At 31.2% G+C, this 24,288-nt stretch overlaps 1 protein-coding gene across 7 annotated transcripts in view; it reads left to right on the top strand.

Moving 5' to 3' along the window:
• The window catches only part of LOC118203952 (retinoblastoma-associated protein-like), a 168,095-nt gene that overhangs the window by 68,799 nt on the left and 75,008 nt on the right, over positions 1 to 24,288 (top strand). For all 7 annotated transcript variants that reach the window (XM_085822241.1, XM_085822242.1, XM_085822237.1 and 4 more), the window contains 4 exons: positions 4,285 to 4,405; positions 11,040 to 11,213; positions 11,352 to 11,466; positions 18,635 to 18,795. In XM_085822241.1, the coding sequence (XP_085678367.1) occupies positions 4,285 to 4,405; positions 11,040 to 11,213; positions 11,352 to 11,466; positions 18,635 to 18,795 (571 nt within the window). The remainder of the gene's footprint in view (positions 1 to 4,284; positions 4,406 to 11,039; positions 11,214 to 11,351; positions 11,467 to 18,634; positions 18,796 to 24,288) is intronic.

The raw sequence follows: 24,288 nt of genomic DNA, 5'->3' as shown, positions 1-24,288 counted from the left end.
GATTCTTCAACACAACAGGTAATCAAAATTCTGATCCTGCTGGAACTGTGATATTGTCTTCAGCTATAATTAGGTGGAGAGATTTAACTTCTTAATCGTTAATTCAAAATAGTTTTATGTCAGAGGTCGAATGCAATTCGTTATTCTTAAATTCGAAGAAAAAATTTTGTTTACATAGAAAGTCTAATCTGAGTATTCAAGGATCTGTATACATATGCTGTGTGATGGTAGGCAGCACTTCCAGACATGAAGTTAACGTTTAATTTTCCATCAATTTCGATTTGATTCCTCGAACACAGTCTGAAGCGCAGTGCAGATGAGTTTACCTTCTAGTGGTAAAGCCAGATCTTTTCAGATGATGGTAAAGTTGGCATCTGTATCGATGGTCATATAGCAAGGAACTCCATTGATGTCCAATGATAAAGAGTCCGGTACTGCCATCACTCATCTCAGCAATCTGAAGCCCTTTAAAATGGGGCTTCTCATTATCTGGCAACCTCTGCATTACAAGATGGCCACTAATTAGTTTCCCTCCTTCCTACTTCTCCTTCTTGCAGTCTTATCTTCCGTGCCCTGAGGTGTTCTGCCATTCCTTCATGCATGGCCTTCAGCACTGAAGTTCCAGCACTTTAGAGTTGTCACTCCTATTCCATATTAAGGCACTGACTTCTCTTGTTAAATCATCTAGAAGAGAAATCACTTGATCCACTGGCTCTTGGACTTGAGCAGTTCTGATTGGGTGGCTTCTTCTATGAGTTGTTTGCTGGGCTGCCTCTAATTTCATGGCATACACTAGAGAACTTTCTAAATCCTTGACATTCACCATTTGCAGGGCTTTTGTGTCTCAGGATCCTGGATGCCATCGATGAAATACTGCAGTTCCTTTGTTTCTTATTGGTAATCTGGAAAGACAAGATGAGACATCCGTGGCGAGCTCCTAGAGTGCTTCTGTTAACATCTGTAAGCAAGATTTTTAACTGAAGCCAACTGTAGTCTTTTAAATACTTCTTACCAAAGCGTAGCTCAAACATGCCAGATAGTGCTTCAAAATCTAACCTCTGGTTCTCCTTGCAGAGTTTGAAGAATATCTGCTGTCAGAGATGTAGTGAGATGGCAGGCTTGGGAATCCCATCCATTAAGAATGCTATTATAGAAAATTGTGTCTTATATACTTGCCAGAAGATCTTCTTATACATGGATGACTTTAGAGAGGGAAGAGAAGGCATGGGTATAAATTTTAAACCATCATAATTGCTTCCATTTGTTGCTATGAATTTCTTTATGGTTTCAACTTTTTTGGTGATAGCAGAAACTCTGTAGTTGATATGTCGTTCATAGCATAAACTCTCTCTTCTATTTGTTGTTTCACAGAAGGAACTCTTTCTTTAATTTCTCCAGCTTTATTTTCAACCATGTCTACTCTACCTTCCTCATCTATTCTAATCTTCAAATTTGTTTTCTATTATTCAAGTAATTTCTCTTTTCATTTCCTTGTCACTTACTTCAATCTTTCCTTGAATATCTTTCGTCTATTCTTTAACAGGATCTTGGCCAGCTTTCATCTTTTTCTTTAATGGAGTTGATGGCTCCTTTCATCTCTTCTTGGAATGTAGCAAAGGCAGTCAGAGCTGTCTTAGCTTCTCCGTCACTCTTGTCAGCAGCATTCAATTCCAGTTCTGACTCCAAAATTTGTTATGTGCATACAGGTTTGTAATAGATTGAATGCATACATGTCCAATAATAGGTTGATATATTTTTTTTTTTATCAAAAGAAGCACTTCAGAGTTTGGGAACTTTCCACAGAAATACTTGTACAGGTGTTCACAGTATAGTCGGGTACAATCAGTAGATACGCTTCACCTTCTAAGAATATTAAACACAATGCTATACGAAGCACATCTAAAAGGCAAAGCTCTCAATACTTCAAAGTCACTCTTAACTAAGAACTCTCAACAACAACTTAGGACAAATGCTCTCTTCTGCCTTATGTAGTTTTCACCCATCTGCCGAGATATATCTGGTACTTTCTGCTTCTCGAAATTACTGGAAGGTATATGCGGGCCAGATATGGTTACAGCTAATACAGTCAAAAGTCTTTAATCCAGAATGATCTATAATCCGGACCTCAAAGTTTCAAACTTTCTGTGCATTTGTAAATGCATAATGCGTTTATGCATTCGCATATGCATTTACGCATGTGCATAATATGTTTACGCATGCGAGTTTAATGTATAACGGACGGTATAAACTAAGCTAAAATTATCTAATTATCTGTTTCAGTTAATGTTGCAGGTTGCGTTGTTCCTTAATCTTCTAATTGGATTCAGCTTATTATTTTTTGTAGACTGTTAGAGCAATTTTACAAAAGTAAGCTTGAACTTTCGATTATGTCAAAAAGAATTTCCGATTCTGGAACTGCCAAAGGATCTACAAAGTAAAAGCATGTTTCGATGTCCATAAAAAAAAAGTGGAATTGCTGCAAAAAATGGATAAAGGCATATCCTTTGTTTCTCTAACCAAATCCGAAGATTGTATTCCAAAATCTGTTTATGAATATCACGCTGCTCTGCATGGGGGGGGGACGTCACAGCACGCAATGAACTGGAAATTGATCTGTCGGCACTATCCTTATCTTCAGGGCAGATGTTTTTATTTTATTCAGCTTATAATTCTGTACTAAATGTAGTATTTCATCTCGATGTATTCCGTCTTTGATATGATTTAAATCAAATTCCTCGTTATTATAAATATTACGAGTACACATCAAATAGTTTTCTGGTTGCAATTTTCTAATTTCGACTATGTGTAATGTATATTTTATGCATGCGTGTGTTGAAAGAAATGTTTAATAAAGTAAACAAATAAATATTAAGCTTTTTTTTTGTAAATTTTGATACCCTTTAGATCATAATTGCTCTTTATTTCATAAATTACAGTTTCATATTTTTAATTTTATAATTTCTGCATGCCATCTTACCAGATTTAAACTGATGATATATAATCCGGAAAAACCAATAATCCGAAATTGCCGAAGTCCCGACGAGTCCAGATTAAAGACTTTTGACTGTATAGTTACCAATTTTATTTATTCAGTTACAATACCTATTATGGAGATACAGAGACTGAACCCAAATGTTGCCAAATGGTCGCCGAGTTTGGCGACTTTTGGCGATTTCATGAAGTTTGGCGAGAAAAAATAATTGCCAAAACTATTTTCATGTTACATTATGCAGAAAAATGCAACAATTTCACATATAAATTCACTAAAATTCTTCATATATGTATGGGCCCACCAGCGCCCGAGCAGTAAAGATGCTGAACACTGGTAGTTCGGTCCGAGGTTCGAATCCCGCAAATGGGCTGTCTTCATGGCCGTTTTCGTGGTTTTCCCCATGTGTAACTTGTATACATGCCAGTTTCTCGTAGAAAGTCCTCCACGAAGGCATCCCTCCTTTTAGGCAAATAGCCCTTGTATGCTTTGCCATAATTAAATAATGCGATCCAATCTAACTTTGTATATGTATAAAATTCATAACAATACTGATTTCTAGATTTCGCAGTTTTACTGTACGATGATAGAAACCAACATCTATGCACATAAGGGCCAGTTTAAGATGTATTTTGATGTCACAAATCATTCAACATAACTTGTTAATCTAATAAACATAACTTCTTTCAATGTACTATTAGTTAATAATTTCATCAAATTAAAAAAGTAAATAGTGATACAGATATGACAAAACTGAATAAATATGATAAGGTTGTAACTGTCTAGATTAAAGAATGATATTTTTGTGACTTTGTCTTATTTTCTTTACAGGGCCTTTGCATATTTGTATATATTAGTAGGTTGTAATGAATAAATAAAAGTCACCTTTATTTGCTTCAGTTATATAGTATGAATGGTTATATCAAAGCATAAGCAGTCCATAGCAGAAGCATAAGTCTAATATCGTCTTTATTTTGGGCTCAATGTTCTTTTGCCACTTACTTCATTAATAACCAATTTCTGCCTTATTGAAACACTGACAGATATTGCATTAAAAGTTTTCAGTTTGATGACCGATTAGCTTATTTTTTTATTCAAAATTTATCACAGATAATACAAATATTTATCATAAGTCATTAAATAAGTGAAGAATTTTTTGATGATGTTAATTTTCTGTTGTGTTTAGGTATGAATGTTATGTAATTTTTTGTTAAAATAATGATAATTATTGAAGTGCATATTTTTTAGCAGTTGAATGTTTCGGGGTTTAATATAATGTTGATCCTTGTTTGCAGTACTTCTTGTAAATATCAGTCTGTGTCTGTCAGAAGGATACTTGACACTGCAGATGCTTTAAATACTATTTTGTTATCTGCTTCTGATGATGTATCTGAAAATCTCAAATATTGCTTCCAAGTAAGTCTAATTAAATTTATTAATACATATCTTAAATAAAAGAGAACCATGCTAACTATAGAATAAGATAAAACTTATCTTTATGCCTACTTTTAGAGATATGTTGAGCGCATTCTAAAAATATTTGATAGAGGTTACTTTTAAAATACTTTTAAGTATTTTTTTGAAATTGATATCAATCCAAGCTTGAATTTACTTAATTTTATAAGCTTTCGAGTGAAATTTACCTTCAAACTCAGCATCTCTTTTATAAAATGATAACTCATTCTATTCATTTGCATGAAATATTTTTGTCATTAGTAGTAATGTATTAAATGTATGTAAAATGATCATGGGATGCCAAAAATGTTCCTTTTGGAAATTCTAGATGAGTTTAAAGCATTAAATGACTGGCTGATCTATTGTATTGACATTTAGCATTAAATGATATTTTTACTCATGTCTGACAATACAATATTAAACGTCAAAAACATATTTTACTATTTATATAATACATAGTGATCTAAGATAAAGCAAACTCAAAGCAAATGAAGAACATATGAACTGTAAGGCAATATTATACATGTAGATGAAAGACAAGGCCGTACATACATGGGTTCCTTCATCTCTACAGATACTGCTGGAAATGTTGACTGTCATGATTCAGGCACAGTTTGGTCTGTTGAATCATGTTCAGTGCAACATGCTGTAACTCGTCTTATTGAAGGTTGGTGATAGCATTGTTTATATTCTGTTCAGTGCATCTAGATTCCGTGGATTATTCTAGTAAACCTATGACTATAGATGCCATATTAGTTCCTTTGAGACAGTCCTATGAGGTGTGAAAACTGAGTGCAGTGTTTCTTAGGAGGCATTTGCTGTCACAACATCCTGCCATTGAATATATTTAACTCTTTTTGATTTGTCTTCTACCATGTCTAGTTCAGTTTATTTTAAGCCACCTTCTGTTTCTTATTTGATGCATTAATTATATTTAATTAATATCAGGTTGTCTAGAAACTAATGCAGGTTTTTGCAATTGTTTATCTTTCCTGTACATTTTTAGCAACACAAATATTTTGAATTACATTGGTTTATATATCATTTTGAAGCTCTATTTCCACTCTATATTTCTATAATAATCATTTTGTTCCAAAATTATTTTTAAAATATTTACCAGGTGTTTTTGTGTAGATGTCAAAATGGGATTTTCTGCAAATTTACTTTTATGAGTGCAAGCTAGGCCACAGCGCAGCACAAACAGCTCGAAATGTCAACGAAGTATGGGGTGAGAAAAGTTTTAATGAATCTACAGTTTAACTGTGATACCCAAAGTTTCGTCATGGAGAATTTAACCTGAAAGATCAAGAGCATCGGGGATGCTCTTCAGCTGTTGATGACGATGATTTGAAGATTTTAGTTGAAACTAACCCGTGTATAACTGTTCGAGAGCTTGCAAAACAACAATTTCTGATCACTTGAATCGTATAGGAAAGTCAAAGAAGCTCGATAAGTGGGCGCCTCACAAATTGAGCAAAAATTAAAAAAATCACTGTTTTGAAGTGTCGTCTGCTCTTCTTCTCCGCAACAAAAATGACCTTTTTCTTGATCAAATTATTACATGCGATGAAAAGAGGATTTTCTTCAACAACCGGCAACACCCAGCTCAGTGCTTGGACCGCGGTCAGACACCAAAACACTTTACAAAGCCAAATTTGCATCAAAAGAAAATTATGGTGACTGTTTGGTGGTCTGAGGCCGGTCTCATCCACTGCAGCTTCCTAAATGTGGGCGAAACAATTACGGCAGATAAGTACTTTCAGCAAATCAGCAAAATGCACCAAAAATTGCAACGCATGTGCTCAGCATTGAGAAACAGAAAGCGGCCAGTTCTTCTCCATGACGATGCTCGGCCGCATGTCGTGCAACTGACCCTACAGAAATTGGGAAAATTGAGAAACGAGATTCTGCCTCTTCCCCCATATTCACCTGACTTCTTGGCGACCGATTACCACTTTTTCAAACATCCGGATAACATTCTGCAGAAGAAATGCTTCAAAAACCAAGACGAAGTCAAAAACGCCTTTGACAACTTTATCGCGTCCAGAATTCCAGAATTTTATTCTACCGGCATAAATAAACTTATATCTCATTGGCAAAAATGCATTGATTCGGCTGCTGCTTATTTTGATTAATGAAATTGTTTCTGAGTTGAGTTATGATACTTTAAAGATATAGGTTAAAAACCTGCATTATTTTCCGGACAACCTAATATTCAATCAAAATTTTGTTTGATATTTGAAATTTGTCACCAAATTAAAACTGATTATTAGGAAAGAATGAAAAAAGATTGAAAATTTAATTGCAAGAAAAAACAATGCCACTAATTTTTATATGGAAAAGTGTGCAGTGGCTAGGTAATTGTCCTTAATAATCTCAATACTAATACTGTTTATAATATTCTATATAATTTTATGTTGTGGATGATGTAATCAATGACATCACCTTACTTAAAAAGGAATTGGTTTTATTAATATCTATAAATTTTATCTAATGTTTTAAATATTATTTATGGCTGTTAAGTATTAAAATACAATTTAATTTTGCATTTATTTAAAAAATGATTTTATTATGAAGGATTATTTAAATAATTTTAATTCTATGCGGGATGTAATCAGCTCCCTGATTGGTTACTGAATATTTGTGCATTACTGTGCCATTTTAAAATTTTATTATTTTTCTCTTCGAATTCCTCAGATTTCAAATAGAATGGATATGTCCGTTTTGAAGATGAATGTTGTTATTGGTAATTACCAAGAATTAGTGGTATTGGAATAAAAAAATTGACCTTTGAGACCTTATTTTAGCCAACCTGGCTTTTCTAATCACAGATTTATTTATAAATTGTTAATAGCGTCAGAGGAAATTTATTTTAAATTTTTGGAGAAAACCTCGCTAATTGCTTCTTCAATGAAGTGTGAGAGATGTGGATCACAAATGAAGATCGTTAGAAGACCCCCCCTTTTTTTTTGTCGTTTTTTGTTTTTGTGGTACTTATCAATATACGACAGGTAAAATACTTTAAAAAATGTAAATACATAATTTTCTTTCACTTTATTATTGTATACTTCAACTTTTATTAAAAATTAATACAATGTTTTCAAAAATTCCTGAGATATTTATTGCCACATATGTTTTAATGTTAAATAATTAATTCCTATAAAACTTATTTTAATGTATTTAAGTAATATTTTAATTCTTTTAAACCTTGGTATGATGTTTTTAATTCGATATTCAATTTAAGTAATATTTTAATCCAATTAAATGTTGGTGCAATGTTTTTATAGCGGTGTTTTTATTCTATTTCTCTGCTATATGAAAGTAATAATTTAACCTTTCTTTAGTATTTTATACTCGCAATAAATGTATTTTTTACATTTGCCTGCCATCTTAAAAAACAATGTTTTCAACAAAAAATTAATCCATTATTTTTAACGATATTTATTTTTTTAAGGTTTCTAATACTTTAATATGCGCAAAATAATGTAAAATCTGCGTCAACAATTGCGCCAATGTAAATCGCCAAAAATCCGTGCAACCATCTACCAAAGTAGCACCTAATTTTTTTCTCTTGAAAATATAACATAAAATATCATTAATTATACTTTGCTTTTCAGAATACAATATATATATATATATATATATATATATATATATTGTATTCTTTTATGTTATTTATTGCTCATTTCACTGTTTTTGAGATATTGAAAAGTTTGAGTGATTTTTTTTTTTAGGAAACAAAGTTCTTAACCTCTTTTATACCATTTGAGTTCTAAGATTTTGCATAGGGAAGTTGGTTAATTTATTTATTTTATTTATTAATTTATTTAATATTTGTATTAAGGGATATTGCTTATTTCATTGTAATTTTGTTATACGTAATAACTTCTTTTTTATGAAGTTTTTCTGAAGAGTAAAATTCTATGCAGTTTTTAAATTTAGCGTTTGGTATTCCCTTCAGCCATTTTTCCGGTACATTTAAAAGCCAGACGAAGGCTGGCAGCGAATCTGCTAGTGATGTTATATAACACAAACTACATATTTTATAAAAGGTCACATTTTTCTAATAATTCAAACTGGATTGCTTATATGGCAAATTTGGATGCATATGTATTTTGTTCTATGTCAAATATAAGAGCAAAATTTTATTTAACTAACAAGTTATTTTTCGTTAGTTCTTTTTTATCTTATTCTTTTCTGTTTATTGGCCTTTATGAAAATTAGGTAATGTTTGATTAAGCATATTAGCCTTTTTTGCGTATCTGTCAGTAGCTTGCATTGAAACTGTGTTTGTCTAACAATCTAATCAGACTTCAGCCCTTGCATACGAGTCTGCTGTTGTAGATTTGGTGAGTGATTTAGTATCGTATTAAGAGTTAGTGTTAAGCTGATAAGAGCTTTCCTTTTATGAGTTAAGAGTTTGCATTATATTTAATTTGAAATTATAAGTGGTGTAAGTACCAATCAATAACTTTTGTTACTTAAAATTTGGTAGTGTCGTATCTATAAAATTGTATTTTATTCACATCTGAAATCCTGAATCAGTGTGACAGTGAGCATTTGCTCCGGCAATTTATGGTTGGATAAGTTAGGTGTAATTAGAGCCATCCTTATACAGTAATATGTCATTTGAATTTAGAGCATTCTTAGGGAAATGCTAAGAGATCTGGGCTATTCATGTCTGACAATTAAGAACATGAAGAGATGATTTGCAGTAAATGAACATCACCATCAATAAAAAATTATACATTATGTTAATAATGAATATTTCACTATCTGAACATTTTTTGACCACCTAAAAAAAGTTAATGAAATTATTCTACTTCCTTGCTGATCTACTTCCTCTTAAAAAAATTACATGCATTATTTTGAGAAACTTTGTAATTGAAAATTCAGGTTTAAAGGCAATATTAAAAGAAATAAAAAAGTGCATAACTATATTTTTAGCATACTATAATAACATAGCTAATTCTGCTCTACATTATTTTTAATCGCACATTCTATATCAGTGATGTGTTCATTAAATATATGTATAGGGAGGATACTGATATGTAACAGCTGCATCACATGTTAATATTGTAACATGGAAATTTATTTATTATATTCATTTGTTGTATTTATAGAAATTTTAAAACTGTACTATAGTTTTATCCTTTTTTTTATTTATTTATCTTTGTTCCCTTTTCTTCTCTGCTTTTTGGAAGAAAATACTGTTGCATGCCATTTCAGTATAACCTTGTTTTCTGCTTTATTCATTGTATTTTCTAAATAATATATGACAGTGATTCCCAAAATATGGGTTGTACCTTGCAAGTGGGTTGGAAGAGAATTTTTGGAGGCTAATGAAATGTGTGGAAGTAATATTTTTATGGTATAATTGTATACATTTATTTTTTAAAGTTAATTTATAATTATAATAGTTGTTTCAAATGGCTGCACACATGCAACTTAATGCATTCATTTGAGAATGGTCAATACATATAAATTATTTAGCTGTATCATCACCAAGAAACTCTTATTGTTGTATGTATTATGTATTTTTAATTCATCATTTTTTTTTTTTTTTTTTTTTTTTTTTTTTTTTTTCAGAAAAAGTCTGTATGTATGTAATAATGAATTGCAGCTATATGCAAGTATATCACATAGTTAGGAAAACTTTTATATAAAAGTACATTTAAATTTATAAAATATAAGCACATTTAAATTCGATCTGTTTGTAGTGATTATTACCTATCTGATGATTTGCAGTGTTTTTGTCATCAAGCATATATGTCCCTTACCACTTTATCAATTTGGTTTTCATGTAAATCATATTATAGAGGCCAGTTATTTTTAGGTCTTATCTATTTAAGATGGTTCTACACTCTATTCTATTTTAGATAATGTAGTATCTAGTTACAGTTTCCATGTAATAGAGGCCAGATTATTTTTAAATCTTGTATATTTTTTAAATTCAAGCAGATGAAATTGCATTGAACTTTAAAAAGTTTAAATCTTGCCATTCTGTTTTGCTATTTGTTTATTGGAATAATTGAAGACATATTTCTTATGTTTAGAAAACATTTAGCACAGTAGAAATGAGCTAATGATGAATATATTTTTCCCACTGGAAGTATCAAGTTAGCTTATATATCTTCCTTGAAAAAATTGTTTGGTGTCCCTTGTGCTATGATGGAAGACATCTCTGGGTGTTTTTAGAGGTAGTCAGCATAAAAACGTTCATCATATTTATCTTGTTGGATTATTGATTTTATTTCAAAAGCATTTCAACTTCTCATGCAATAAAATAAATTAAATGATGCCTTTGTTATATTTTATTCTGTATAACCGTTATTGCTGATAGATCTGAGTGGTACAGTTTTTCTAAATTTGAATTTTAGTATTATTAATTAACATGCTATAATTGGCAATAATGGCTGTAAAACTGCAGGTGAAAATTCTATAACTAATGATGTGCATTATTCTGTGTTCATTTTTTAAAATTTTATTTAAGTTATTTCAGAATTTAAGTGATTGTTGTACTCAGTTAATAGTTAATGAAGTATGAATACAAATTTTAAAAGATTGTGTTCATCTTAAAAATTCCTTTTCCTAGAAATGTACAGTAGATGCCTCTGCTAATGTAAAGAAATTTGTATCCGAATCTGAAAAAATATTTATTGGAGCCTTTTTAAAATCACATGAGGGCAGTGATAAAACCTTGGCTGAAAGAAGATATAAACTGGCTTCTCGGTATTATTATATCATGCTTGATGCATTACTAAAAAAGGTAAGATTTATTTAATTTAATGAATTTATTAAAAAAGCAAGTTTCATTATTTCAAAACTATTTTATGCATAGGTATGTGATTTATAATTTTTTAGTTTTAGATTGCTTTAAGTATCTATATTTATGTAATATTTGCAGGAATCTGAGAGTCTGGAACCATCAGAATTTTCTTCATTTCTACAGAATGATGTTTTTCATAAAACACTGTTAGCTTGCTGCTTAGAAGTAACACTTATGTCATGTGGATCTGTAGGTAAAATATTTTGGATTTCTTAGATGTCAAATTTAAATTTATGAGATGATTCTTGTGATCTCACCATACAATGATTTTTTTAATTGTTATTATTATTACATGTACTCTTCTATTAAAACCTGCACTATATTTTGGCACCATATTGGTGCATTTTGGTTCATTTCCTCCTTCCACGCTTTTAGCTCAACACTAGATAAAATGACAGAGTTGGAAACAGCAACAAAGATAGATTCTTTAACTCTGCAACTTAAATCTTCCAAATTTCAACTGTAGGGGGGGATAGGGTTTACGTTAATTTTCTTTCTGTGACTAAGTTTTCACCAATTTCACAGTTTTGTTGCATCCGTCAGTTTTTAACGTTTAACATTATGACAAGGAATCGTCACAACCTCTGCCATGTAATAATTCTACTCAATTATTGTGTTGTGCTTATTTGAAAAAAATTTTGATTTGCGAAACACAGAAAACATTAATTTCTGATGCCATAAGTAATTGAATCATATGCGAGTAATTACCTGTCCAACCTTGACAAGAATCACTAGACAAAGCGCTATGTCACCAAAGAGACAGCACAGGTTTTTATGAAAATGTATTCATCTGGGCAACCCACTAATGTTTCTGCATAATGCTGCTGCCTCCCATCTCTATAGTGTGGTAGTAATTTGCATGGTTTTGAAATTCGATGGTCGTGTTTGTGGTTTTTGTATGTTTGTAATTAGTGTGTGGAGTGTTCCTCCCCCTCTTGTAATGAATTGTAATGCCACTGTGGGCCTACTACTGAAAAGAATGTATTTTATTTTTTCAGAAATATGGTGTTTTGCGTACTAGTAGAGAGTTCAGGAATATGCAATCCATCAAGTTAATGTCTGAAACTCTCCTTTTTTTCAAGTTAAAACAAGTTGATGTGTACATGGAGAGCAGTGTTGGAAATTCTGTAGCTCTCCAATTTTTTTCAAGCTAAAACAAATTACTGTGTACATGGACAGATGACCAGGAAAATAGAGAGTTTTTTTTTATTATGGATATTTGTTGTGTTTTTAATTTAGCTGATTCATTATGTTTGTTTTATGTAATTTTGTGACTGTGTGATGTGTATTAAGAAACACTGATATATAAAGATTCAAAATTGTTATTTTATTAGATTCTTCAGCATCTACTATTGTTTTAGAATTTCGGTTGCTGTATTGATATATTATAGTTTTATCTGTAATCTTATTACCAAAGAAAAGCATTTGGAATTGTTTTAATATGTGAATTAATTTTCTGCAGATAGAGGACATCATTTAAAAGTAAAGTGTCCTAAATACCCAGATTTAAATATAGGAAATAATCCTTTAAATTAAGGAAACAAGCTTATTTTCAATTTTTCTTAGGTTTTTGTAATCTGTAAAGTATTTGTTGTTAATTTCTAGCTTATTTGTGACTTAAGTCTCTTATCAAATTTTGTTATGCAAAAATATCTGCACATAAAACATTAAGCTATGTTGACATGTTTGTAAATTAGAACTCTTTCACACATCCCTGCAGCAAATATAAAATATGTTATATTGATTCGTTGAATAACACGGTAGATTATTTATGATAGTTTTAGTTAAGTTGGAGATTTTTTATTATTATCTTAAAATGCTATTTCCATTTTTTCATCCGGTGGTAATTATTTCTAAATATATTTACATATATATATATATTTTTTCAAGTTACATGTATCATGTGGTTCATATTTGTTTTAAGTATGCTTTTGTCTTTAAAAAAAAATTTTTTTTTCACACCTCTATCTAGGATTGCCTTACATCTCATATATACAGGATTAACAAGTGTCACCATTTTTCACTATTCAGTCCTGTTTTCTTCCTAAACCTGTGTAAGACAGCCTGCACATGGTCACGCCATGACTATTGAAACAGACAACAATTTGCAAAACCATTTTGCCCTTATTCCAATAGGGTTCACAGAGTCTTTAAAAGTATAATTGAAAATTCATAGGTATTTTGGAAACAATATTTGAACCTTAAAAATCCTTAATTGGGCCAAAATCGGGAAAAGTTTTATTTAACTTTTATTTTACTTAATTTTACTCAGCTGATATTTCTTTATGTATTTTTATGACTGACATTTAGAGTTTTAATTAACATTTTAGAGGGATATTTTTGGTGACTCATTGACAAATATATATTTAATGGATTATCATTTGAAGTCTTATGTACTTCTTAATTAAATGGTGCGATTCCCGAATTTCCGGGCAAGAGGCTTCGTCTCTGTTTGAAACATTAGCATTTCAAAATTATTTCTTTTTTGAAAGCGAAGAGCTCATAAAATATTGAATCAAAACAACTTTTCCTGTTTAAAGTATGATTTCTTTATTTTACAGTTCTAAATTTAGCAACTTATCATTTTGGTGATTTCAGGACCAATTTGTAAACAAAATTTCACATCCAGAGATTTATGAATTTTTCGAATTTTTTTACAAACATAATAAAATTTATAAATATTATTAAAATAATGATAACTGTAATTAAAAAAATAGCATTAAAATAAAACATTCTTATTTTCCCATGTCAGATTTTAAAATGACATTACTTTCCATTTTGGCATCTTAAAATTTGATTCTGAAAATTTAATAGGATAATAGATGCTGTAAACCACAGTTTCCAAAGTATTTAATAGCAAAAGCAAAAAAGCTATTTAATTGTTTAAAAATTTATTTCATCTGTATTTTACAAGTTTTATAAGACTGTTTTATCTCATATAGTTGTTTCATAATATTCAAATGCATTTCAATTTTCTCTAAAAAATTCAGTTTACATTTTTCTTTTCTGAATTTTTTATTAAAAAATCTTCTGGTCTTTTGCTTTTACAGCATGCTTGAATACTTTTTAGACCTGGTATCTTGGAAGGCTTTAAAGGATTTGAAAGGTAGACTTTTAGAAAAATTTGACAAAAAAATTAAAAGAATGAAAAACATTTCCATGCCATTAACAGATGATGAATAGATTTTATTGGAAATTTGTAATGAATTTCTTATTTTTTGGAGAATTTTACTGAGAATTGTGAAAACAAAGTTATTTGAATTTTTTTACTTTTGATCCTAAAAAGTCTTTTTCTTAACGTGTTTGTCTTCACTTTATTTTCTCATGTTTTCACCAGACAGAAGGTGGAGAATTGCAAATGTGGTTCTAATCTTGTTCCATGGATAGTCATAGGTAGAAAGGAATTTTTCTATTAACCCCTTAACTGCCACGGAAAATGTGCAAGATTCATTTTCCAGTGCCATGGATTTTCACACAGGCATGCGTAGTTATGCGATGTATTGGAAGGAAAATAAGTGCAAGTTTTACTTTCTAAAAACTGTTTACTTTCACAAAATAAAGAATAAAAGAAAAAAAAAATGAATATTCAAAATTTAATGTTTTGAGTAAAAGCATAATAAAAAGATGTAAGTATAATAAAAATGATGTTTTTATAATAAAAAAGATCCCTTAAATGGAGTTTCGATCAATTCATTTTTAGACCAGTAAAGTGTAATATCAGGTTTCAGTGTTATACCTTGTGAAATCGGTATGCCTAAAAAAAACATATATTTTTTCTGAACTGGTTGAATGCCATGATTTTGTTCTTGATTTTTTGTTTGCAAGGTGTTGGTTCATATATTCGTCTACAAAACAGTTAGTTTCAGTAACAATATGAAGCACGAGCAGTTCATCAAAAAATAATATAAAAAAAGATAAGTGGGTTTGAAACATCTGTTATATCTTTCTTTATTCTTGGAACCTACTACAAAAAGTAAACGAAAACGGAGGACACAGAATTAAAAAAAAATACGTTTTACTCAAACAACACCAGCCAATACCGTGCAGTCATTACTTTCATGGCTTTAGACACATCCCTCTCTCCAATTTCTCCCCACACTTCTCTGAAATAGTATCTTCCTTCGCATTCTTTGTGAAGGTCATTGTAGTGCTGCATTCCAAAGCTTTACGAATAATTTTATGGGTAGCAGCGCAAAGCAAATGATAGTATTTTGGAAGGGTGTGTATATATATATATATGTCCGGGGCAGTTAACGCATCAGCTGAGTAGGGCGTATATATATATATTCCCGCGGCAGTTAAGGGGTTAATAAAGTAATTAAAAACTCAAAATTTAAAAGATCCATCTTGCATGTATCCCTGCACCTGTACACAGAAGTAGGCATTTTCCACCTGGTGCAATTTTTATATGTCCTGAATTACTCCTCTAGGTGTGGTGCCAAGTATCTATCCTGAATTCTAAAATTTTCCTAATCCCCATTTTCTAATCTTTATTTTGTTTTTGCTCATTGCTTCACTAACTTCTAAAATTCTTCCTACAATGGCTCTGGCACCAGCCTTGATCTCATATCATTTAACATTTATTCTCATTACTCATATTATTAAAGAAATAAAATTAGGAATTTCTTTTATGCATTCTAACTACACATACTTTAGAATAGCAGAAATCTTCCGTTAATTTTGAAATCCTAAAATAAAGATGAGACTTAAGAAAGTAAAAATAATAAATAAGAAAGAATTTGATAATTTGATTAAAAGAAAATTAGTCTTCACAGGTATGTTGTTAAAGCATTAACAGATTAGGGGATGAAGCAGAAACTAGTTGGAGCACTTATTTGTTTATTGATAAAAATAAACTTAAAAAAGATGCTAAAGAGAAGAATGATGTAAATTAGCTAAAATGTTTGGAAAGTTTTCAAATTAAAAAGATACATTAATACTTGGTTGGGAGTTGTTGCTATGAAACATATATATTTTGTAGTTTTTTTATGTGTAATAATATAATTTTAGAATCAGTATCATAAATTACATGTGTAATTATGTTGTGTAGTAGATTCTGTATAATAATAATGTATCCTATTTTCAGATTTATTTTACTCTTAGAATGATATTACAAAAGTTAAGTTCAGAGATCAATAATTGCTTTTATTTATTAAACTCCCTCTAACAGTTCCTTATTTATTTATTTTTTTTTATTAATGGCCCTTAAAGATCCTTTAAAATCCTTAAATTCCATGTGCAAAAATGTGTACAAACCCTGTCCAGGAGCTAAGGGTTTCCAGAGATGCAGTGACAGTATGGATCTCTCAATCAGTCGCAACTGTCACTGAGCGCTTATTTGCTTAGCGTGTTTGTAATAAAGTAAATAATTGCTCATTCCTTCACATCAATCTTTTTTAGGTAATCCCATTTTTAAATCAGTAAATTTGTGCCAAATAGGAAGTGTCATTTTAAAGTGATTGTACTGAAAATTAGGCATTTAAAAAATCTACAAGTTGAAATTGAAGCACTTGATTCTGTTTATAATTGTCATATTGCTTTTAACTATAGAGGGAAATCCTTTCTCAACAACATATTGCTATAGTACCCATAAATCAAATATCAGTACAGATTCAATAAAAATGTGTACCATTTAACTTATTTATACTACTAAACTAAATGCAATGATGTATGCTGACGCTAAAGTAACCACTAAACAAACTACTGCCATAAATAAGTCCACAACAATTGTGAAAAATATACTTACCCTTTACAGTGTGCAAAAATGGATTAAAAGATTTTAAAGAGGCATCGTTTTTTTGGAATAGCTATAGATGCTAATAACCATAATGCTGAAAAAGATGATTCCTTTAATAATCAGTAATAATGAAAAAGTTAGAGAGCAATTCAAATTACCAAAATTGGCGTCTGTGTGTAATGAGTGTTCTCAGGCAGTCGTTGAGTATTGCAGATATCTCTCAAAAATCTAAATAGTCCCATAGATAAGCTTATTGCTTTTTGTGGAGATAATACAAACACTAACTTCAGTGGCTTAAATCAAGCTAGAAGAAAAAATTGTGTATTTTAGCCTGAACTCTGAGTTGGAAAGAAATACTGAAGGCATATAATGTCTGGCACACACTTTGCATAACACTCTATCAATAGCCACTGATGTTTCGACTCTCAGTGTTAATCAGTGGTTGTCAAGATATTGAAGTACTTTAGCATTTACACTTCAAGGATTGAAAATCTGAGAGTTTTGCGTATATTTGCTTTTACCTGCAGTTGAAAAGATACTGAAACTGTGGCAGACATTAAAAAGAATTTTTCAGTAACAAAGAGACCTACAAAAGCTATTAAACTTTTTTTGTGGGGAGGGGATGGTCCAATGAGTACTTGCATTCATAGCTCAATATTTCTGGATCTCAAATTAAAAAAATAATGGAAAAATCAAGCATCACAGCCCTGGAAGTAAAGTCTGTATTGCTAGAGATACAACAAAATATGACTGAAAGAAAAAAAGTCTAGTTTTATTGGAATAGCAATAAAAAAAAATCTTGAATCTCTTAAGTAATTTCAGAAAGAGCACTAAAATGGAAACTTTCAAAAAAGTAGGCTGTTGATTTCTTTAATACTGCTGTCAAATATGTTAAAAAAGGGTTACAGTTTTTCAAAAAATCCAGTGTGTTCACTGGATGACTGTCAACTAAGATCCTGGATGAGAAGAATGCGAATGTACTATTTACAAATAAGAAACATATTTAAAAGGTTATTTAGAGAACAATTATACCAGCCATATCAGCAAAGCAACTGTAAAATTGAGTAGAGAAGAGAAATGTCTGAAATTTCTAGCAGATAAGATTGATCTGAAATCATGTCTTACAAAGCAATGTGAATATGTATTTGCCATCCCAGCCCACAATGAGAGAGAATATTTACCCTAATGTCAGCTTAATGGTCTGACAAAAGAAACATGTTGTCAGTAGAGACAATTGAAGCAATTTTGATTTGTCATTATAATATTAAAATAAGTCATGCTTAATTTTATAATTATGTGAAAGAAAAGGATCTAATAAAGAAAGTAAAATCAGCTTTAAAATAAAATATGGCTATCAAATCAAGGTAATCAAAATTTTTGCAAGAAATTATAGCAATGAAAATTTTATTTTTATTCTTTATTTCTAGTATTTATCTTTCCATATTTTTTTATTTCATTTAAAAAGCTTCTTAACTTAGCTAGCTCAAGATATAAATATTATATTAATACAAGGTTTTAGTCTATATCTTTAATTTTCATTTATTTAAATCTGTAACTTATTTCATTTTCTAAGATGTGACACTTAATTGTCTATGAAAATGGGATTATTCTTTTATTTTTCTAGGGTCTGTAAACTTTACTCCTGTTCATGGAGGTGATTCACAAGTTCAAGGAATTGTTTTCCCTTGGATCTTACAAGTTTTTAATTTAGAAGCTTTTCATTTTTTCAAAATTATTGAAAGTTTTATAAGAGGTGCTCCAACTATCACACCTGAGATTGTTAAGGTAATTGCATAAAGTAGTTGAACTGTGTGATGTTTTGAAATTCTGTTTAAGTCTTTAAATATTATGATCCCTTACACAAGTTTTAAAAAATCTTTCTTATGTATGAATACTTATGTGTATTGTAGCTCATCCATTTAATATGCTTTATGAACTCATCAAGTATTCTTCAGCTAAATTGCTAAATATGCTGTAGGTTCAGATGTTACAAGAATGTTTTTTAAGCTGTATGTAAATAACACAGTTTCAGACATGCATTCCTAGCAACAGAACAAGTCAAATTATTGTCATAAATTTTATGATTTGATGAAACGATAAAAAATAAGGAGAATGAAGATGAAAAAGGAGATACATTATATATATATATATATGTATGTATAAAAGATTGGTTCTTTTAAATTAGGTTATATAAAAATGACTTTCCTTTCCAAAAAATTAAAAGCTTTTTTTTATTGTTATTATATACAAGGGTTGGAACTTTAATAGTGGCAACTATTTATTTACAAGGAATACAAAAGTGATTCATGTCACCATGTTTTACAGTCCTTCAGTATAGTCACCAGCATTGTGTACAACCCGTTTGCAACGATGTGGAAGTCGCAGAATACCTGTAGCAGCCCGTTTTGTTGATAGTTTGAAAGGACCGGTCTACTGCCACAAGAATCTCAGGAACAGTTTGGAAGCGAGTGCCACGAAGTGGTTCCTTCATCTTAGGAATTAAGTCATAGTCACAAGGGCTTAGATCTGGGGAGTATGGTGGATGGTAAAGCACTTCCCAGCACCATCTCTTGAACAAATCAGTCACAGATTGCGCTGCATGCGGCCGAGCATTGTCATGCAAAATGAGAGGAGCGTTCTGCAGAAAGTATCGCTGTTTTTTCCTCAAAGCTGGTCAGAGATTGTGCTCCAAAAATGAGCAGTAATACTGTGCTGTGATGGTCTGCTGTAGGGGAACGGTATGCGTTAGGATGACACTATCACAGTCATATACGAGAATCACCATAACTTTCATATTGCTGCGTTTCTGACGAAATTTCGAACGTCATGGTGACCCGTGATGACGCCATTCGTTTGATTGGCGTTTCAGTTCTGGCTGGTACGATCGGGCCCAAGTCTCATCCAGCGTAATGATACGGCATAAAATAGCATCTCCTTCGCTCTCATAGCGCTCCAGGTGGGTTCGGACAGCATCGTATCGTAGCCATTTCTGCATTTCCGTCAATTGATGTGGAACCCATCCTGAAGCATTTTTTCTCATGGACAGGCGTTCCTTCAGAATGTGCAGCACAGTCGTATGCGCTAATCCTGTTTGTCCGGCAAGCTGATGAATCGTTTGACAGCGATCACTGTCCATTAGTGCGGCAACAGCTTGCACGTCTGCATCGCTGACACTCGGACAACCTGGCCGCAGCATGTCTGCCACGTTTTGGCGTCCTTCATTGAATGCTTTCACCCATCTTGCTACGGTTCTGTAAGGCAATGCAGATTCCCTGCAAGCCTCTTGAAGCCCTTGATGACACTGTCGTGCTGTACGACCTCTGGCACATGCAATTTTTTTCCCACATTGTTGTTCTTGTTTTGAAAACATCCTGACAACACTTACTTTAGACCTCGAGCTAATACAAGGATCCGTTCTTCGCATCACTCCGCATGCGCGTGACATAGGCAGGACGAGTCTTTTTGCTGAGAGGTAAGGTAGGTATGTAGTTCAGGTGTGGTATACGCGATATTCTTTGGTTTTGTTGCGTAGCATTTTTTCAGCTGTGTTGCCACTTTTAAAGTTCCAACCCTCATATATACATAAATTTATTTTGTGAAAGTTTAAACTTAAATTTGTACTAAGTAGCACAGTTACATTCAGTGATTTTTTTGTGCTTGTAATGCAGGGGAATGCATGCTCCTAAACATTTTGTAAATCTAACAGGAGAAAAAATTTTAATTTTAGAATTTCTGGTAAACTAGTTCCAAACATATTATGAAATAACTATGGGATTTGTTAAACTTTATGTAACATATATTAATAATATATAAATATATTTAAACTAACCAGAAGTTCTGTTTTTGTTCTACAAAAAATGGAATATCTTTTAGCATTAAACATGCCACCGAAATCATTTATAAAATTGATTATCGAGTTGCAGACAAATACAAACAAATCTTTTTTAAGTCACGTGGATAGCTGGTAGTTGGAATCTAGCCCTGGGGGTCTCTTAGTCTTGTTGCTATGTCCATGACAATGAATCTGTTTATGTTTAACCCAAAAAATTTAGAGAGTTTGTATGTAGTGAAACTCTTGAGAATACACATGTCTTATAACAGAAGGGAAGTACTGGCAATAATCGTACTCATAATTTTGATCATTGACATTTATTTTTTTTTCCATGCTGTTTTCTGAGTTTTGGATAGTGGGTGTTTAATCTGTACTGTTTTACTCATAGAATTTTGATCTACAACTTCATTGAGTATTTCAGTATGATTACAAAAATTACCAATTATTTTACATCATTACAGCTATCAAAATTCTGCAATAAATATGACTGATTACTGGATAATAATAAAAAAAAAACTTGATTGCAGTTCTTGCAAATAAGTTAGTGATTTTGAAATATACCATAAAATGCAAAGCATGAACATTTCTCAGCATTGGATTTAGCCATCAATGCAATGAGTGAGGATAAATCAAACCAATTTATTAATCAAACCAATTGATTTTTATTTATTTATTTATTCTTTCAGAATAAATAAATAAATAAAAATCAAGTGTGTAGAAAAGTTAAATTATCAAGCAGCCCTTTTAATACTGGAAAATAGCAAAAACTAAAATTCTGGAAACTATACGCACCAAAGCTTTCAAAAATTAAAAGGGAATAACCACAAATATATATATAACAGCATACAAATCAGCTAAAGACAGTTGAGTTTTTTAATGATATTGGGGCAAAAATTTATGTCCAAGAGTTGATTGGCTGCATTTTACACTTGGCTGACTCATGTATTGGTACTGTGTATTACAGTGGAAGTGAAACGCATCGTCATTAAGAACAAAATACACTCAAATAACAAATCAAATAACAAAACCATCCCCTTTCTACTCCAAGCACTATAATAACTCAGTTGTTATCATTTACTATATAAAGACCATATTTCTGACCATGAATGAACCTACCAATCTATTTCTTGAACAGAACTTAAAGTTGTTACTGCCAAAGGAATATTCAAATCACTAATGGACCCATCAAAGGGAATTCGGATTTCATAATAAATTTCTGGAAGAAAATCTCTTGGCAGTTGTAACTGATTAGGCTGCAGCAATTAGAATATTAAGGATTTTAGATAATAAGAGCTTTTCTTTCAGTTTTGTATGCATTTCTGCTATTTGGTAAATTTTTAGGCTTTAGTTGTCCACTTCAAAATAAATGAAACTAGAAATAGAAATGTGTGAATCTTATATGAAGAACTAGAATGAAAAATAATTCTAATATTGGTTACATTTTAGATCTTGTCTTGATATGTGACATTCTTTAAAGATTAGAAGAACTTCATAGAGAACTGCAAGCATGTAATATCACAATTTACTTTGCTCACAGAAAAATAACGATCAGATTAAATTCTTTGATGAAACAAACATGAGATTTTATTACCTGGAAGTCTTAAAAGCTGAAAAAAAGTTTGGACTTAAACGAAGTTTCACTGTAAGTAAAGTAAAATTCTTTTGACTGTTAGAAAGCCTAGATGGTTTTGTTTGGTTTATTTTATTATGGCAAAGCATTCAAGGGCTATTTGCTAAAAGGGAAGGATGCCTTCATGAAGGACTTTGTAAGGGAAACTGACTCGGATATACATTACACATGAGAAAAACCACAAAAACGCCCATGCATTCTGTTTGCCCCCTCCCCAAACCCGTTTGCGGAATTCGAACCTTGGAACAAACTGCTAGTGTTACTTTATGCCAGTCCGGTATGGGAACACGCTACTAAAACCCTCATAAAAAAGATCCAAGTTATTCAAAATAGAACCCTTCATGAAATTATTAATACAACCTGGTTCATCCTAAATTCATATATTCGCAGAGATCTTCAAATTGATACTCTACAAAATTATATTAAAAACCTTGCAACAAATTTTTTCCTTTCTGTACTATTACATCCAAACAGCTGTATCTGTTCTTTGCGATTCTCACCTTTTCCTAGAAAAAAACACAAATATCCTTTGGATATTCTTACCTTCTTTTGTTAATTATTTGAAGTACTTACTACCTTACTGATCCAACTTTTTTTCACATTGCTTGTCTATTTTCATTCATTACATCTTTCTTCGCTGACTGATGGCGGCTAAGTGAAATATCCCATTCTACCATCTCGATTCTTCTTATCATCCTTTTGTTGTTCCAGACATTCTTTTATCTGATGCAGAGTAAAAGCACGCTGTCACTCTCTTTCCATTCGTTTAAGTAAAGCGACTTCACCGCTCAGCCGTTAGTGCGCCTAAAAGCTTAGATGGAGAACCAACTTTATCAAGTGGAAATACTGACATTTTAGTGTAGGCTTAAGTGCTAGATTGTAAAACTTGTCCAAAAAATCCGCTTTTAACCTATGCTGAAATAGAAGTAATGAATATGTATGAAAATGTAAGATTTCAGTTTCTTGATAGATAAATCTTAAGGGCTTTTTGAATGTGTCTTTCAGAAAAAGAGATGTCATCTCTCTTATTCCTCTTTTAAATGTAACTAAGAATATACTAGTTTCAGTTAATGAGTGCAAATATTGCTTATCACAGCTGAATAATAGTAGTGACTTCAGCAAATCTTTTAATAGTGATTACAACAATAGTTTCATTACATTTAAGCCATGTTCTGTAGCACATATAATATTTATAAAATTGGTAAGCTCACCTCTGTGTTTAGTTTATGTAAATTCATGGTTTTTGAAAGGATAGCGTTGCTTGATGGTCATAAAAACAAGCAGTGTAATCTGAAGATGTTAGTGAACATTACCTTATGCCAATCTGAAAATATTTTTAACTATATAACCTGAGAAGTAATGTGTGGTTAACTATATAAAGGACTGCATTATAAGAGACAAACTACATTTTTTGTAATTTGAACTACAGAATGATGATTTCTGTGAGTTAAACTGAGTGTACCCTTAAACTTTTTTTAATAAAGAACTGATTGTATTAATTTATAATTAAAACTTGTTATGCTATAGACCTAATTAACACTGCATTATGTAAATCTGTAGTATTTTCGAATGATCAAAATTAAAACTGATTAAAAATTATGTTATTTTAAAAAAAAGAAAAGCTTAAAAATGAAATTCATTTTTAAAGAATCATTATCATAGATATATTTTATAGTTTATTCTAGTTTTTAATTTAATTATCAAATGCAAATATTTTTATATAGTGATTCAAACATTGAAGCTTTCTCAAATTCCTAAATCGATCTTCAATTTCACTAAACCTTTTATTATATAAACATTTATGGATTGGTATTCA

The sequence above is a fragment of the Stegodyphus dumicola genome, chromosome 8 (assembly GCF_044657685.1).
Source record: "Stegodyphus dumicola isolate Sdum_Otavi_A_Nest chromosome 8, ASM4465768v1".
Taxonomy (NCBI): domain Eukaryota; kingdom Metazoa; phylum Arthropoda; class Arachnida; order Araneae; family Eresidae; genus Stegodyphus; species Stegodyphus dumicola.
The sequence above is the reverse complement of the archived record's forward strand: the minus strand, read 5'-3'. Positions and strand labels throughout refer to the sequence as shown.